Raw genomic sequence first — 15,232 nt, 5'->3', positions numbered from 1 at the left:
GCTGCTGTTTGCTCTGTGCTTCAGGCAAGATTTTTCCCTGCTCTTCAGGAATCAAGATGCTGTAGGCCAGGTCATGGTTGCCTCTCTCTCAATTGTATTCAGCTTACTCTTTTTATTATACAGCTTCTTGCATTGTTACATAAATTTGGTTTGAATAATCTCGGTTTGGTACTTTAATATAACTTAGTAATTTAAAAATAATAATTTTTAACTTGATCTCTCTATGCATGAAAATTATCCTTAGTACAAAAGACCAAAATTCAATTAATATATTTTTTTTTTCTGATTAGGAGCATGCTTAGAACTTTGCTAAGATAGGGGCTTTGCCTTATTGAGATCTAACCATCTATATGATAAATTGCAGTACTAATGTTTGCTCTAATAGATAATTTTAATACACAAAAAGGAAATTTCCACAGACATCCAATGAATTAGTGTCACAGACAGTGTGATTATAGAAATATTATTATGTCCTAACACAATATTCAGCAGGCACTCTGTAGTTATGTAACAGCAGCAGCAAGATTCAAAGAAAATTGTGTATTGTTTTGACCCAAGAACCTGTATCTTGCTTGATCAATTTTTATCAGAAGAGTGTGACCTGTCAGTCCCTCTCACTTCCCTGCACTGTGAGCTTTGTTCTGACTTTCTATTCTGTTAAGTTCATGTAATTTATCTTATCTTTTGTCTAGGGACCTCATCCCATATATTTTAAAAATCTATGTTTTGTACCTAGCAGCAGGATATCCTCTAGCATCACTAGTTGAATTTGCATAGTACATCTGAGCACCCCAATAAGGCATTTTACCAGTACTAGAATTATGGAGATTTAGTGGTTCCAAATTCTAAGCTGAAGGAAAAAGATAAACAAGTTGGTTTTCAAGTTGATTTTTAAGATGAAAGAAGTCAAGTATTTTTCTATATCTCTGAATGAAAAAGCAAGCACATTCTGTGATTTGATCTTTACTTACTGCTAAGACTTGAACTTCAACATCAGAATGCACCTACTAATGTAAATTGTTATCATCCAGGTTCATGAAAAGCACTGAGGAAATTAAACAAAGGAAGTAAATTCTGTTTTGTACTGCAACAAAACTGAAGTTACTGCCTTCCTCCATTTTCTTTAAATGTATCTTTACAATATTTTTTGTATTGTGTTTGGCTGCCTGCTGAGTGTCCATGTTGCATCCTCACAAGGAATGCATTACAGTAGTTCTAAGAGGATGAAAATGATACAATGAGTCAAGTTTATTTACTTACATTAATAGCAAAACTATATCCATTATCATTCTAAATACAGGAGTTCTATTCAAATTTTTCTGATATCTGAATTATAAGTTGAGGTGCCATACTTATCTGTTCTCTAGTCTGTTTTCTTGAAATATCATTATTGTAAACTAGTAAATGCTGTAGTTCACTTATGTCCAGTAAGTCCGAAGACAATATGAGTGGAAAGGATCAGTGAATAAAATATAAAACCCCTAGTGTTGTGAGAAGTGCAGCAGAAGTTAAAAATCAATGCATTGTACTTCCCCTTAAAGAATTTGACTGGTGAATGACACATATGGAACCTTTTGAATGTAACTGTGTGTGTAGCTACCTTGTAGTGAGTAGCTAAATATTGGGTGAGTTTATTTTTTTTTAGAAAATAAGCCTACTTCTAGGTGAATTAATAAAACACTTGTGGCTTGCATTGCTTTCTCCCTAGTCCTGAAGCTGTAAAGGGTGAGCTGTATGGAGAGAAGGCTGATGTCTGGGCTGCAGGATGCATCCTTTATAAGATGGCCACTCTGAATCCAGCATTTTACAGCACCAATATGCTCTTCGTGGCAACTAAGGTATTTACATTTGCCAGATCAACCTCCCAATTATTTCTGCATGTATTCTCATGATCCAAGAAAATTTATATTTAAGTTTATTTATATGTAAACTGCTCTCAGCTCTAATGTGTGTGGCTTGTGAACTAGCACAAGTGTTTATTATTGTGAATTGCTATCTTACCATTCTAATTGCAAAAATTGCTTGTAAGTGTTCAATATTGTAGCACTTTAATCTGTAGACTAATGTGGATACCTGATCAGAAGAGACCTGACAGTCTGCATTGAAGTTGCTCTGCACGTTAGAGCTGTTGATGTAATTCTCATCAGATAGTTTCAAGGGACAATACTTATCATATTGGATCCTCAAATAAATAGTGGATTATTTTTCTTCAACAAACCATAGATTTTTTATTTTTCAGATAGTAGGGGCTGTGTATGAGCCTGTGCCAGGAGGACTGTACTCTGAAAAAGTCTAATTTACCATTAAGAGGTAATTACTCATTTTATTTCGACATCCTGCTGAAAAGATGTTTTTGTTTTGTATGCTTCCAACAGAGATAATGTAACAGTTTGCAGACTGTAACAACTGCCAGTATTTGTCTCTGGACAGGAAATATCTTGAGATTTAAAGAAAAACAGAACTATCTCCTTACACCAATAATAACATATACAATATAGCTGCACACATGCAACTTGAAAACTCATACCACTATAGTCAGGGCTTTCATTTAGCCAGTATAGACTTTATATTCAGTACTGGAATTTGCATTTAACAACATCAGTGCTGTACTTAATTCCCTACACATCATTTTTTCCCCCCATAAAAATCCAGCATTTTGAGTAGTTTTCAAATGCATATTGAGGTGAACTAAATAACCCCATTACAATAGTGATTTATAGATGACTCTATGATCATGTTCATAATTTTTTCTGTTTATTTGACTGATGGAAATATGTTTTTCCCTACCTTATAATTCTGTTAGCAGAGCAGCAGAGGTAACAAAGTAATGGAGGAAAAGATGAGCCTGTACTTCCTAAACTCATCACGAATTTCTCAGCTATGTTTATATCTTCCTGGAGATAATGTAATATTTAAGGCAAAGTATTGAGTGAATTAGAGATTTAGTTAGCTCCCTTGATTTTTCCATTTTAGAAAAGAACCCCACTAAGCACACAAATGCTTATACTTACTCATTCAGATACTTAATTCTGTCTCTAAAAAGCACACTATAAAAAAGGTTTATATAAGGTTATAAACTATGTTTTAGTGTACAGAAAGGTTTCTGTTCCCTCAGTTACCTTGTGGCTAAAGAACAACAATGGAGAGTACAGGAGCAAATAGAACTAACATTTATGTTTAAGTGGTGCTGAAATGAATTTTAATAAAAATATTAAAATCTTTACATTGCACAAGAGTTTTTCTAATGTTTTACTAACAGTGGCAAGCATAAAGTGTTTTTTTGTTATTATTCTTTTGGGGGTATTGTTTTTAATATTATCTCTTACTATGGTTTAAATCTTAAATGATATGTTATGTTTAGGTTTTTGTTTATGCTTTGTGAGATATTTAGGAAGAAAAAAATTTTAAAAAAGCAGTAATAATGAGATTTTAGTTATAATATAGATGAGGAAACATTAACAGAAAAGATGTAGTTATTTCCAAATGACTAATACACAACACATTTCAAAGATGAGTGTTGTAAATAAAATAATTTCTTAATAATGATTTGAAGAAATAATGAAAGCTTCTTATTGCAACTGTAAATTTTCATTTAGTGTTATCACTACTACTCTTTAGTATTGTTATTAAAGTACAGCTTTATTGCTTTAAGCTACTAAAGAAAGTTCTGGAACCATAACCATCAAATTCCTTCAGAGTTTAACACCAATCTACTTGGCATTTATTCATAAATAATTTTTAGATGCATGGGACGTGGATATAGGATTTATTAAAAATCTCTCCTAGCTCCCATTGTTCTTTGAACTTCTGCCCAATTTCAGTGAATTAAAATAATAAAAGAAAACCCCAACCCATAGGATTTTTAAGGGTGAAAACTTGCACCTCTTTAAAAGAAATACAAAATTAAAAATAAAAAATATTTTAAAAGTTAAGAAAATTAGTGAAATTAATCAACAAATTTAAAGAAATTTAAACAAAAATATTAAAATCAAGAAGTTCAAACCTTGTAAACATTTTCAAAAGGACTCCTTTGCATGGCAGTTGTTTTACTTAGAAAGAACTGCTTTAGAAATAATAAATCATTCTATGACATTTTCTTTGAGGAAAAGTGTTGGGTTATGTGTTTATGATAGCAGGTCAATAGAACAGTGCAAGGAAATAGTAGTAAATTATCAGGTTTGTTGGAGTTAACAGATTTAAGATACTTTTCAGCACATGTAGAACTGTCCCTAGCTGTCCTACGCTGCATGCAAAATATTCTGGGCATTTAGAAAGAGACCTCTTAATATATCATTACCATTACTAAACAGCTACCTAGAGTGCCTGAAACAATAAGCATAGACCTGTTAAAGTACTTTAGATTGGAAGGGACCCCTGAACGAGTCTAGTCTGTTCTGCTCAATGCAGATACAATTGGATCTGGTTGCTGACTGCTCAGGATTTTGTCTAAGTCAGTTTTGTATTGAAGGATGGAGATTACACAACTTCTCTGAGCCCTCTGTAGTGTTTGCTTTTGTGAACAAAATAACAATAATAACAATAATAACAATAATAACAATAATAATAATAATAATTTTATCTATCCAATTTTATCTATCCAGACTTCCCTGGGGTTTAACTTATGTCTCTTGCCTCTTGCTCTAAAACTGTGCACCCCTGAGAAGGATCTGTCCATGCTTTCCCATTATGCAGGTAGTAATCAGATATCAGAATAGGTGGTCCAGATCCCTCTGACAATTGTCCTGCCCATGTATCCCTGCAGTTCATTGCTCACAAACCCTTGAAGAATGCACTCTCTCCACGATCTAAGTTATTAATAAAGACATTAAATAGTACTGACCCAATATCAGTCCTTGGAGGTTGCTACTTCCAGCCACCAGCTGGACTTTGTACTATTGATGGCATCTCTTTGAGCCAGGAGGTTCAGCCGATTATCTTCCTACCTTTTTGTCCTTTGGATACTGTGTGTCAAACAAAAGTCTTACTAAAATAAGGCTACCCCCAGCATATATTGCTCTTTCCTTGTCCTCAGACAGTAATCTCTTCATAGGCACTAATCAGTCTTGTCAGGTATAACAGCTGTTTGGTTAATCCATCCTCACTGTTCCCAGTCACCTTCTTGTCATTTTTGTGCTTGAAAATTACTTCCACAGGAAATTGCTCTATTATTTTCCCAGAGACTGAGGTGAAGCTGACTGGCTATCAGCACCCTCAATCTTCCTCCTTGCTTTTCTTGGATACGTGTGTGATATTAATCTTTTATCAGTTTACAGGAACCTCCTTTTGATTCTTTTAGACATGACAGATAGTGGTATTGACCAATTGAATCAGCTCCCTCAGACCCTTCTCATGTGGTCCCATGGGCTTGTATCCAATTGGCTTAAATGCTTTTTCACTGTATTTTCTGCTAATATGGAAATACTTCATGCTTGTAAATTCTACAGGTATGCTCAGGGATCTGAAACACTTATGGCCTCTCAATGGAGATGGAAGCAAAAGAGGGACCAAGTGTCCCAAACTTTTCCATATCATTTGTCACTAGGCTGCTTAGAGGGTCCACATTTTCCATAGTCTTTTCTTCTGTTGGCCCTTCTTCTGCCTTCCACATCCATTGCTAGTTTCAACTTTTTCAGCTGAGGTTTGGATTTCCCAACTCTACTCTTTGGGCAATACCTGTATTCTTCCTGTGTAGCTCACCCCTGGTTCCTACACACAGGATTGAGCTGTTCTAGGGCTTTGAGATCTCCCTGAAGATTAGCTTGCCTTCCCAAGTTTTCACTTTACCTTCCATGGCAAAGTGATATTCTACCAGGAAGATCCCTGTACATGCTGAATTCTGCTCTCCTGAAGTCCTATGTTTTAACCTTACAATCTTACTTTCTCATCTCTCTCAGGATTTTGAGCTCCACAGTTGGATGGTTACTGTAAGATCGAGAGGCTGCTGTCAATCTTCACATCCCTGTCTCTTTCTCCCTGTCTGAGAGTGACAGGTCTGGAAGAGTGCCTTTCAGCTCTATCAAGAAATTGTCATCGGCAGATTTCAGAAATCTCCCGATTGCTGCACTCAGCCATATTACCCCATAGCAGATATCGGGATTGTTAATTGGCTCCAATGAGTGTCTGGAATCATGAAGCTTCCTCCTCATCTGTCCAATAGAAGCTTCATTGACTTTCTCTCTGGTTTTGTGTGGTTTATAGCAGGCATCTACCACAATGTCACCCATGTTGGTCTGCTCCTCTGATCCTTGCTGATAAGCTTTTTGACTGCATATGGCCAGGTGTTGGACTGCAGCCTGACTTTAGCCTTTTCTCCTCAGTGGTAGAATTCAGAACACCCCCTCCGTCCCCTGCCCTTCACACTTGACCCCAGTGCACTGTGGTCATTTTCAGTGTATTCAGAGTTGGCCCTAATAATGCAATTTGTGCCCACATGAATAACACGATGCCAACATGAGCAGCAAGAAGTAATAGCCCAAGGGTCAGGATTGAGTCTTGGTAGTATCTCCACAATGTCCTGGATCCAAGCATCAGGCACCACATTCATCAAATTGATCAAGTAGATGTATATCTCTGTTCCCTCAGCCACAAATGACTGTCAGCTACTGTATCTTATTTGTGATGTGATGCAGACTCACCTGCTCTGATGTGTCCTCTAATAGGCCTTGTTCTTCCTCACCTATTCCTAGGTCATTATATCTTTTCTGTAGTTATTCCTCTGTAGTCAGAGAAGAAGCCTTCCTTCTCTTTGCAGAAGTCACAAGTTTCTAACCTACCTACTCTTGGGAGCCTTCATCCACTGCTCCTTTGATAGCAAGCTCCAGATATTCCTTTTTCTTTGCATTGTTTTGAGAGTGTTGTCTCTGTGGAGATCCTGACATTCTCCTGGACATCCTCCTGACAGGATGCTCCTCTCTTTCACAGCTGCTTTGTCCAGTGGTGCAGAGCCCTGACCAGAGCACAATTCCCACCAGGCAGACCCCATGTCCCCCATCCCAGAAGAAGGACCCAGGCACTCCTCAGTGTGTCTGGGAGTGCACAGTGCAGTTCCCAGTAGCAATTCTGTTCCGGTCCGTGTCAAGGATAATTGTATCCAGCTGATACTGGAGGCTGTGCTGTGGTAACACCTAGGCATCAAACTGTCCCAGACAAGATGAGGGAGCAGTGCTGCCTGCAATAACTACATAAATACCAGGGCAGGAATCCAGTGTTGGAAAAGGTTATTTAGAAACAAGTAAGAAGAAAATGTTCTTTCTGTAGCTGCTCGACTCCTGATGGGGAGGCATGTCCAGACATAGTGGAGGTCAGCACACTGCTGTCTGACATGATGAAATACATGGATGTTCTACCCACCTCTCATCTCGTGTGGGAGAAGAAACTGGACCAGGAGAGGAGGCAAACCCAGCAGTACTCCATGCAGGCTAATCAAAGTGCAGTAACCTATCACCATCAGCTTTCCATTTTGTCACAAGTAAGTATATGTATTAGGCTTTATTTTTTGTTATCGTTGTTTTCCATATCTGAGATAATAAGGTGCAGCAAAGCAGTAAATAAATCAAAATGAAAAGACCCATCCTTCTGTAACATTCTTCCATGCAGGCTCTTTAATTTATTTTTAACAAGGCATTCATTAATTTTTTTTTTCACGTTCTCATGCAGGAAAAATGACAGTATCTTAAAACCCAATGTCATTTTGTGTTGGAAAATGGCATCGTTATGGAGATTCGTACAGTTTTGATAATATCTGGTAACATTTAATTATTACAGCACACTTGTGAGTGGTTTGTGAATAGGAGAATATACAGTTGATTAGGGTGGAAAAAATTGGTAATCTTGTGTATGATTCATAAACAATGACACCTAGAAAATGGAACCTACAAGAATAAAATTTTTAATTACAGATTGCAAAATAGAGGCCAGTGATGCTGGTAAGGTATTTGTTCATATTTTCTAATTCTCTGATATAGTTTTGCAGGAATACTTCTTACAGTTCTTACATTTGCTTCAGGCTGTTTTAAGCGTCTTTCACGAAAAACATCAGTAGTTTACAAATTATATATGATCTCAGAGAATTTATTTCAAAAATACAAGGACAATGTTTTTCTCTAGCAAAATTGCCCTTTGAAAATTGTTATGATAATTGCAATATAAAGTTATAATTTACACAGCCACTCTTGTCTGTTCAGATATTGCTTCTCTTAGATTCCTTTTATCAGAGTTCAGTAGCTTGTACAAAGAGCCTCTATGTAGGAAAAAGGTTTTCTAGAACATCTAGTCCCAAACATCCTAGGATCGTAATCTTCCAAAAATAAGTAACTTGTATCAATAGTTAGTATTTTTTCAGGAGTTTTTTGACCTATCTAAGATCATTATTTATATTACACCATTTTTTCAATAAAAAGAATGCCAAAACCTACCAACTAACTGTAACAAACCACTACCTTTTAAAATGTAAGAGGTATTGGGATAAAAGAAAGATACAGAGTAGGGTTTCTAACTTAAAATACTATAAACAACATTTCCTATGTCTTTTTTTCATTTGAATTTTCTTAACCTAGAGATTTGGAAGCTTGTTGCATGCCATTTTTTTGTATCTTGATATAGTCATTCTCTTGCATAAGTGTGATGAAATTTGAAAAAAAAAAAAAAAAGGTGCTATAAATGGAAAGATACTAGATTTGGGATTTTGATGCAGTTATTGTGTCTTTGAGAGAAGAATGCCCTACCCAGCTATAGCTACAAAACTACCTCTGTATTTTTTGTGATAATGGATAATTTTCTCATGGAAAAAACACGGCAGTTCTAGTTCCAATTGATATTTTATTTATTTTATTATGCATATTAAAAGAACAAGAAATTCTGACAAGGATCCAGAACACTGAAGAAATGGAGGAGAATATGGCTTAGTAATGAGAAGTGGGAGACCTAATTTTGCAAACTGTTGTAAATAAGAATAAATCAGGCTAAGATCATTCAGATTTCAGAGGCACATTTACAGGGCTTAGAAGCAGAAGGAGCCATGTTTCTTCTTTCTTCTTGGTATTTAGGAAAAGTTTATAAAGTTGAAGGATTTCTAATAAAGAGAATAATTATTACTGAAAAGTTTACCTTTTGGAAAAAAAAAGGCAATGTTCTGACTAAAAGTGCTTGGAAGAATTTCAAGCAGCTGCTCCTGAAATAAAAGCTCTGTGAGATACAGACAGCCTAATTCATCTTAGTCAAGGCCCCAGCAATTGCACACCCAAGTAATTTGTCATTTTTCCATGGTGTCAGAGAATTTGGTGTTTCTGCCATGTAGTTCAATGTTTTGTTGAAGCCAGCTAGCTTATACTTTGCTTTCTCTACTGAAATGTACTTATGACCTCCTTTTTCATCTGAGTTGTGTTATACTGTGAATGTTTCTGAAATAAGGACTGTACTCTCTGTCCTGCTATATGAAACTGGAGAACAGAGATCTTTTGGAGCCAGAGTGGAATTTGTTTTATAAGTAGTTTAAAACTAGTTTGGTAGCTGGTAAATAGGCAATTGAAAGGCAGGTTAGTAGATGATGAAGTAGAGTTAGTTACCTTGTGTGGTAGGTATAGCATAAAATCCATGTTTGAAAATAATCCCAGTAGAAAGCATCATCATCACCTCTCCACAAAAATTCTTGTATTTCCTGGTTTTCCATAGAAACTGTTGTTTGTTATAACAGAAAGAGATGTAGGGGTGGCAGATGTTTGATAGAGTTTGTGTGTTCAGTTCTGAAAGGTTAAGGTTGCTGACACAGCACATGGTACAGAGGACCCAAACAAGTAAGAATAATGGCAATAATTCTCTCTTATGTTGCCCTTTTCATTTCAAGGTAGTCAATATTTTATTTTCATGCTCTTGGTAAGAAGAGGTGGAGAGGAAAAAGCTAGTTTGGATGAGATCACCAAACAGACCAGTAGCAGATTTGAGTTTTCTGTGTTCCAAGGCAAGTGAAAATCTCAAAACATCTAACTAATGAATCATCTAATGAATTGTCTTTCTAATATTATCCTTTAAAGAGACGAGTGTATAGCCAAAAAATAATTTGATTGATTTTTGAAGCATATTGATTTGAAACATGTATTTTGCCTATTTAGAAAGCAGTGAAAATGTCACTTTTATTGCTTTGGAAACATTTCATTACATGGGCATCATCTATTATTGTTTAATTTACTGCATATATCCTAAAAAGTTTTCAACTTTTCTCTCATTGCCACAATTTTAAATTTAAAATATACATATCTCTAAAACAATATAGAATGTTGAATATTGAGCTCGGTCATGTCTTTTGAATGCAGTAGAGGAAAGTGTAAGTTTTAAAATTGGAGTCCATTAGCTAAAAATATATGACAAAATATGAGCCATATGTACCTTCTACTACTCTGAGAATATATTAAAAAATGGCAGACATGGTAGGCTATCTAGATGGTCAGAAAAACCTCCTTTTCTCAGTTTCTGTAGTTGTGACCTGTGCATAAGGTACATATATTCTGTCACATTCTTTCTCTATGCCTCTCTGTGTTCTTTGGGAATTTTAGCTTATTTTCATTTTTGTATAAATAATGTCACTAGAATACGCATTTTGTTTTTAAAATAATATATGCAAATCCACGTATTCAGATCAAATTCCCAGCTACTCAGAGTAATGGGGGGTGATGATGCTTAGATAATGGGAAAAGTAGGTCCAACTTTTTTTTTCTGAGTGTATTCTGATCAGTGGAATGTTTCTCCATTCCATGTTAGTTGGGGCTAATAGGGAGTCAGAAGTCATTAACAGTGCTTGGTCTAATCTGGTTCATTGCATGGTACTGAGCTGGAAAGCATGGCTTATAGTCCACAGCAAGTCATCTTCCACCTAGATAGGATTTTCAGCTGCAGGTCAAATTGGCCCTCCCAAGCTAGATCTGTAGGTGTCAAGGTGTTGTGCTACTGGACTAGGTTGATGTTGCTAGAAAACATACTCTGATTATTCTTCTTGCAGGCAGCTTGGCTACAGCCCATGCTAGGAAGTCTGCCTATCTCTCCTGCAGAAGCTGTTCAGCTATTGGTTGGCAGAAATTAGTAAATGAAGCAGTGTTCCTGTTTTCAAATATATGTAAATGACTAAATTTAAAGTAAAGAACCTGACCAAAACTGAAATAGCTGACGCAGTTTCCTGAATTTTGTCTGGAACCTTCATACTACACCTCTAGATGATTGAGTTGACTGTATTTTGTATTTTTTGAGGATCACAGCTATATGAAGGACCAGGAAACACAACATAATTTAACTGGCTTTTCATCCAGTCATTTCCCCCCATGTCCAAATTCAGTTCTGCTCTGCTGGCAATTGTTGTGCTAATAATCACATTAGTTTCTAAGCATCACCACATGCATTACAAAGTAGTACTTAATTAGCAATTCAATTTGAATTAATCCGTTTTTTTGTTAACTCAGAAAAAGGCATAAAGATTGGATTAAAGTTAATTTTAATTTCCTTTTCCTTTATGTTTAGAAATAGGTTTTGTGCCATTCAATGCATAAAATATTTTCTTTCTTAAAACAACTGTGTGTGGAGCAATTGTTTTGGTGTTGGTTAAAGCAATGAGTATGCTTGGGTTTAAAACACTTAGTATGCCACAAGTCATTAATATTTCAGAAATATAGTCCAGTAATTATGTTAGGCTAGAATGTTAAAATATTTTTATTAAAATTAGAGCTAAAATTTTTCAAATTCTTGTATAAAAATGTGGATGATTGTTGCTGTGCGCTGCTGCATACATATCCCTTTAGAAATGAGTGAGGTCTCCAGAATGTCAGAAGGCTTAGCATTCATAAATTGTTTTCTTATTATTCCACCTTTCATTCCATTGTGACACCATTCTGTTGTGCTATTTATGTAACAGGTACTAGAATTTTTGTCTATATTTAAAAAATATTGGTGTGATAAAAAGAGAGAAACATTTTTGCGTTTATACTATTTAAGCTTGGAGAATAAAGTGACAATGCAAAAGCTCTTTTGAAGGTACAGTTTAAGAGTTGTTGAATATTTGTTAGTTCATCAAAGCTTTTTAATAGAATTGCAGAATGTAAAGGAGGAAGAGTTGTCAAAGATTATCTTGTCCATTTCCAAGCCGTAGAGTTACCTGTCACTCCTGACAGATATTTGACCAGTCAGTCTTAAAAACGTCATGTTACAGAAACAGTTTGGGAACAGCAGAAATGCAAAAGCTGTCTTTACAGTCAGCAATCATATGTCTGATTGAGTCTTATTTTTTTCTCCATATGAAGACAACATCTGCAGTTAATCTGATGCTTGCAGAAAATTTTGGTCTTTGCTTGAAAGGTTTTATACTTTTTGTATGTCTGGTTCCCAGGAGATATTAGATTGACATATGCCTATGCTCATATGGGATGTATATGATGCTTGAAATTTTCAGACCCAATCTTAAATATAAGGGCTCTGATAGCACTGAGTCCAGAATATCCCCAAAAACTGTTTACTGAGTGCGTTCAAACCTGTTACATAGTGTATGAACACATATTTTTCTCTGCAGAATCCCAGATAAATGCAATAGCTAAACACATAATTACTGAAAAATTCCTCCCCACTGTGGAAATATGTGAAAGTTAAAGCTTTTCTCTTATGTTGTATCCTCATCCAATTTTTTTTTCTTTCTTTTTTTTTTTTTTAAATTTTATTTAATTTGACCTGAATAATAAAAAAATGTGCAGACAGAGAAGGAAAAATTGACGTGATTTTAAGTGTAGTGTTGAAAATTGGACCTAATTACTCCAACTGAACATCTTCTTGATACCAAGTAGAAATCTTCAGAATTATTATCTTTTTTTCATAAATTCTGATATGATGTCTACCTTTTCATAACAGCATAGTATGGTAACATCTTATTCTGTTTCTGATCCAGCAAAATCCCTGTATCTTTTGCTGCGGAGCTTCTGTCACCAGTCCCTCTCTAGTCTGCGTGTTTGAATGATTGTTTCTCCTTGCTCAGAAACTTTGTATTTTCCCTATTTAAACTTCACCAGTTCTTTTAGTTTTTCCTGTTTCTCAAAATTTTCTTTGACACCCACTGTCACTTTCATTGACACAACTCAGTGTATGATGTATATGCTGCAATATGATGTACGACATGAACATATCGCAGTCCGGGCACTTTTAATAGGCCCTCTATCTATCCATTATGCAGATTATCACTGTAATTCAGTGATGACATTGAGTGGTTTTGGAACAAGGTCAAAAAGGAGCCTGATAAATTGTGCTTGCTACCCATTTTCCATTTAGGAAACACTCATAGCAGTTACCAAGTTGAGTACAATTTTTATGGTCAATTATTCACCCAACTGATTGTGTTTTTGTCTAGGTCACACTTCCATAGCTTTCTTCTAAGATGTCAAGAAAAACACTGTCAAAAGCCTTGCTAAAATCCACATATGTAACATCTACTTCTTGTTCCTAATTCACAGGAGCTGATACTCTCTTACTGAAAAAGGTATTTTGGTTTAGCCTGTTTTTTCCCTGCCAATTTCATGTTAGTTATTACTTATTTTATTGGTAGTTTACCAATGGAAATATGTAGTTTGTAGTTTGTTTTCTAATAGAAATTCAATTGACTAGCATAATGCTGTAATTGTCAATATCTCTAAAAAAGAAGATTAATTAAACACTGTAAATACCACTAGAGAGCTCTATATTTCATGAAGACAGCAAAGTTAATTCTTCTGGACAGCAGTATGGCAAAACAGCTAAATAAAAGATCAATATCTTTATTTTATTTCAACCTACCTTTTTTTTTTCTCTAAAGACTTTTAGATTCCTGTTGGAAGTTAAAATCAACAATTCAGGTTTCACTTTTCCAAAAATGAGGTATATCTTAATTTTACAGCATTGATAGTTACCAATGAAGAGATAGACAGTGCAAATATACAGGATATGAATGAAGACAGACATTTTTTTTCATGGCTGGGACACAGATTTCCAGAGATGCTTTACTCAGTAAAAGAGGTAGATAAATACTGGAAAAAAAAGTTAATTTGGTTCATAATTTGAACATTTTTTTGTAAGAGGATTTTTCTCTTTAGCTTTCCTTTTCAACTGTGGTTTTTATAAAAGAAGACAGAATTTATTTCAACAGTCAATCTAATGAATGGGGAAACAGAGGCACTAGCTTATAAGGAAAATGTGAAAATAAACTGTATCAACTAACAGAGTCTCTAGAGAGATTTGTGAAATATTGGACTCTAGAATCAAGTGTAGGTATAAGCACAGTTCAAATTAATAAATATCAACCATATTATTTTTTAAATTTTTGGGATACTTTGAATATTCCAGTTTAATAGATCTTTGCAAAAGATAAGCATCTTCCTCATTTTCTGAAAGAAATTTCCCTGAGACTTCAAGGCATATGAAAATGATTGTTTCAGTGTGTTGGAGAACACTTTTCTCTATGATCTTCTCACAAAATTATATTCTTGATATCCTTATATCCTTGTGTGGGTAATTTTGGTCCCTCTCCTATGGTGCAAAGTGGCATTGAACTTGCATTCCATCGTCTTCTAGTCAGGGTACTTTTGTTTTTCTAAATCAGTCAGTGTCCTCTAAAAAGAGAAAAAGAGAAAAAGCAGTTCATAATATAACTTTTAAAAATTTTTAGCTATTTTCTAGATGCAGTAAAATATATCACAGCAAGTTTATCTATTATTCTTAGATTAGTAATGAAGTAATATAGTTTTCTATATTCAAGTACAGTAAATTCACGAATACAAGCCACACTGAGTATAAGCCGCATCACTGGGTGTTGGCAAACATTTTGGTTTTTGTCCATAGATAAGCCGCACCCGAATATAAGCCGCTTTGTCGTTCGCAGCGAGGACCCGCGTGCAATTAGTAACAGAACCGCGGGAGGGCGGGGTTTACTGGCTGAGCTAAGGCTGTGCAGGCTCGGCCCGCTAGGGGCCGCTGACGGAGCCAGGTGGCCCAGCCCGGTGCTGCCGCTCGGGGCCGGCCGCCGCTGCCCCTGGGCTCGGTCACCCCAGGTCGGCGCTGCCCCGAGGTGGCAGGCAGGGACGGAGCTTCCCCTGCTCCTACGGCAGCGGCGGCGGGCGGGGAGGGAGCTTTCCCGCGCCCGTGGTGCCGGCGGCGGGCAGGGACGGAGTTTCCCCGCTCCTGCCGCGGCGGCGGCGGGCGGGGACAAAGCCCCCTGTCGGCTCCCCGAGCCGCGGCAATG

The 15,232-nt window shown here is 36.2% G+C and overlaps 1 protein-coding gene across 1 annotated transcript in view; it reads left to right on the top strand.

The window, feature by feature from the left end:
• The window catches only part of NEK10 (NIMA related kinase 10), an 84,994-nt gene that overhangs the window by 43,927 nt on the left and 25,835 nt on the right, over positions 1–15,232 (top strand). Inside the window, 3 exon segments of the mRNA XM_042779014.1 lie at positions 1,709–1,838; positions 2,240–2,310; positions 7,258–7,468. Of these exon segments, the coding sequence (XP_042634948.1) occupies positions 1,709–1,838; positions 2,240–2,310; positions 7,258–7,468 (412 nt within the window).

Source organism: Catharus ustulatus, chromosome 1, assembly GCF_009819885.2.
Source record: "Catharus ustulatus isolate bCatUst1 chromosome 1, bCatUst1.pri.v2, whole genome shotgun sequence".
Lineage (NCBI taxonomy): Eukaryota > Metazoa > Chordata > Aves > Passeriformes > Turdidae > Catharus > Catharus ustulatus.
The sequence above is the reverse complement of the archived record's forward strand: the minus strand, read 5'-3'. Positions and strand labels throughout refer to the sequence as shown.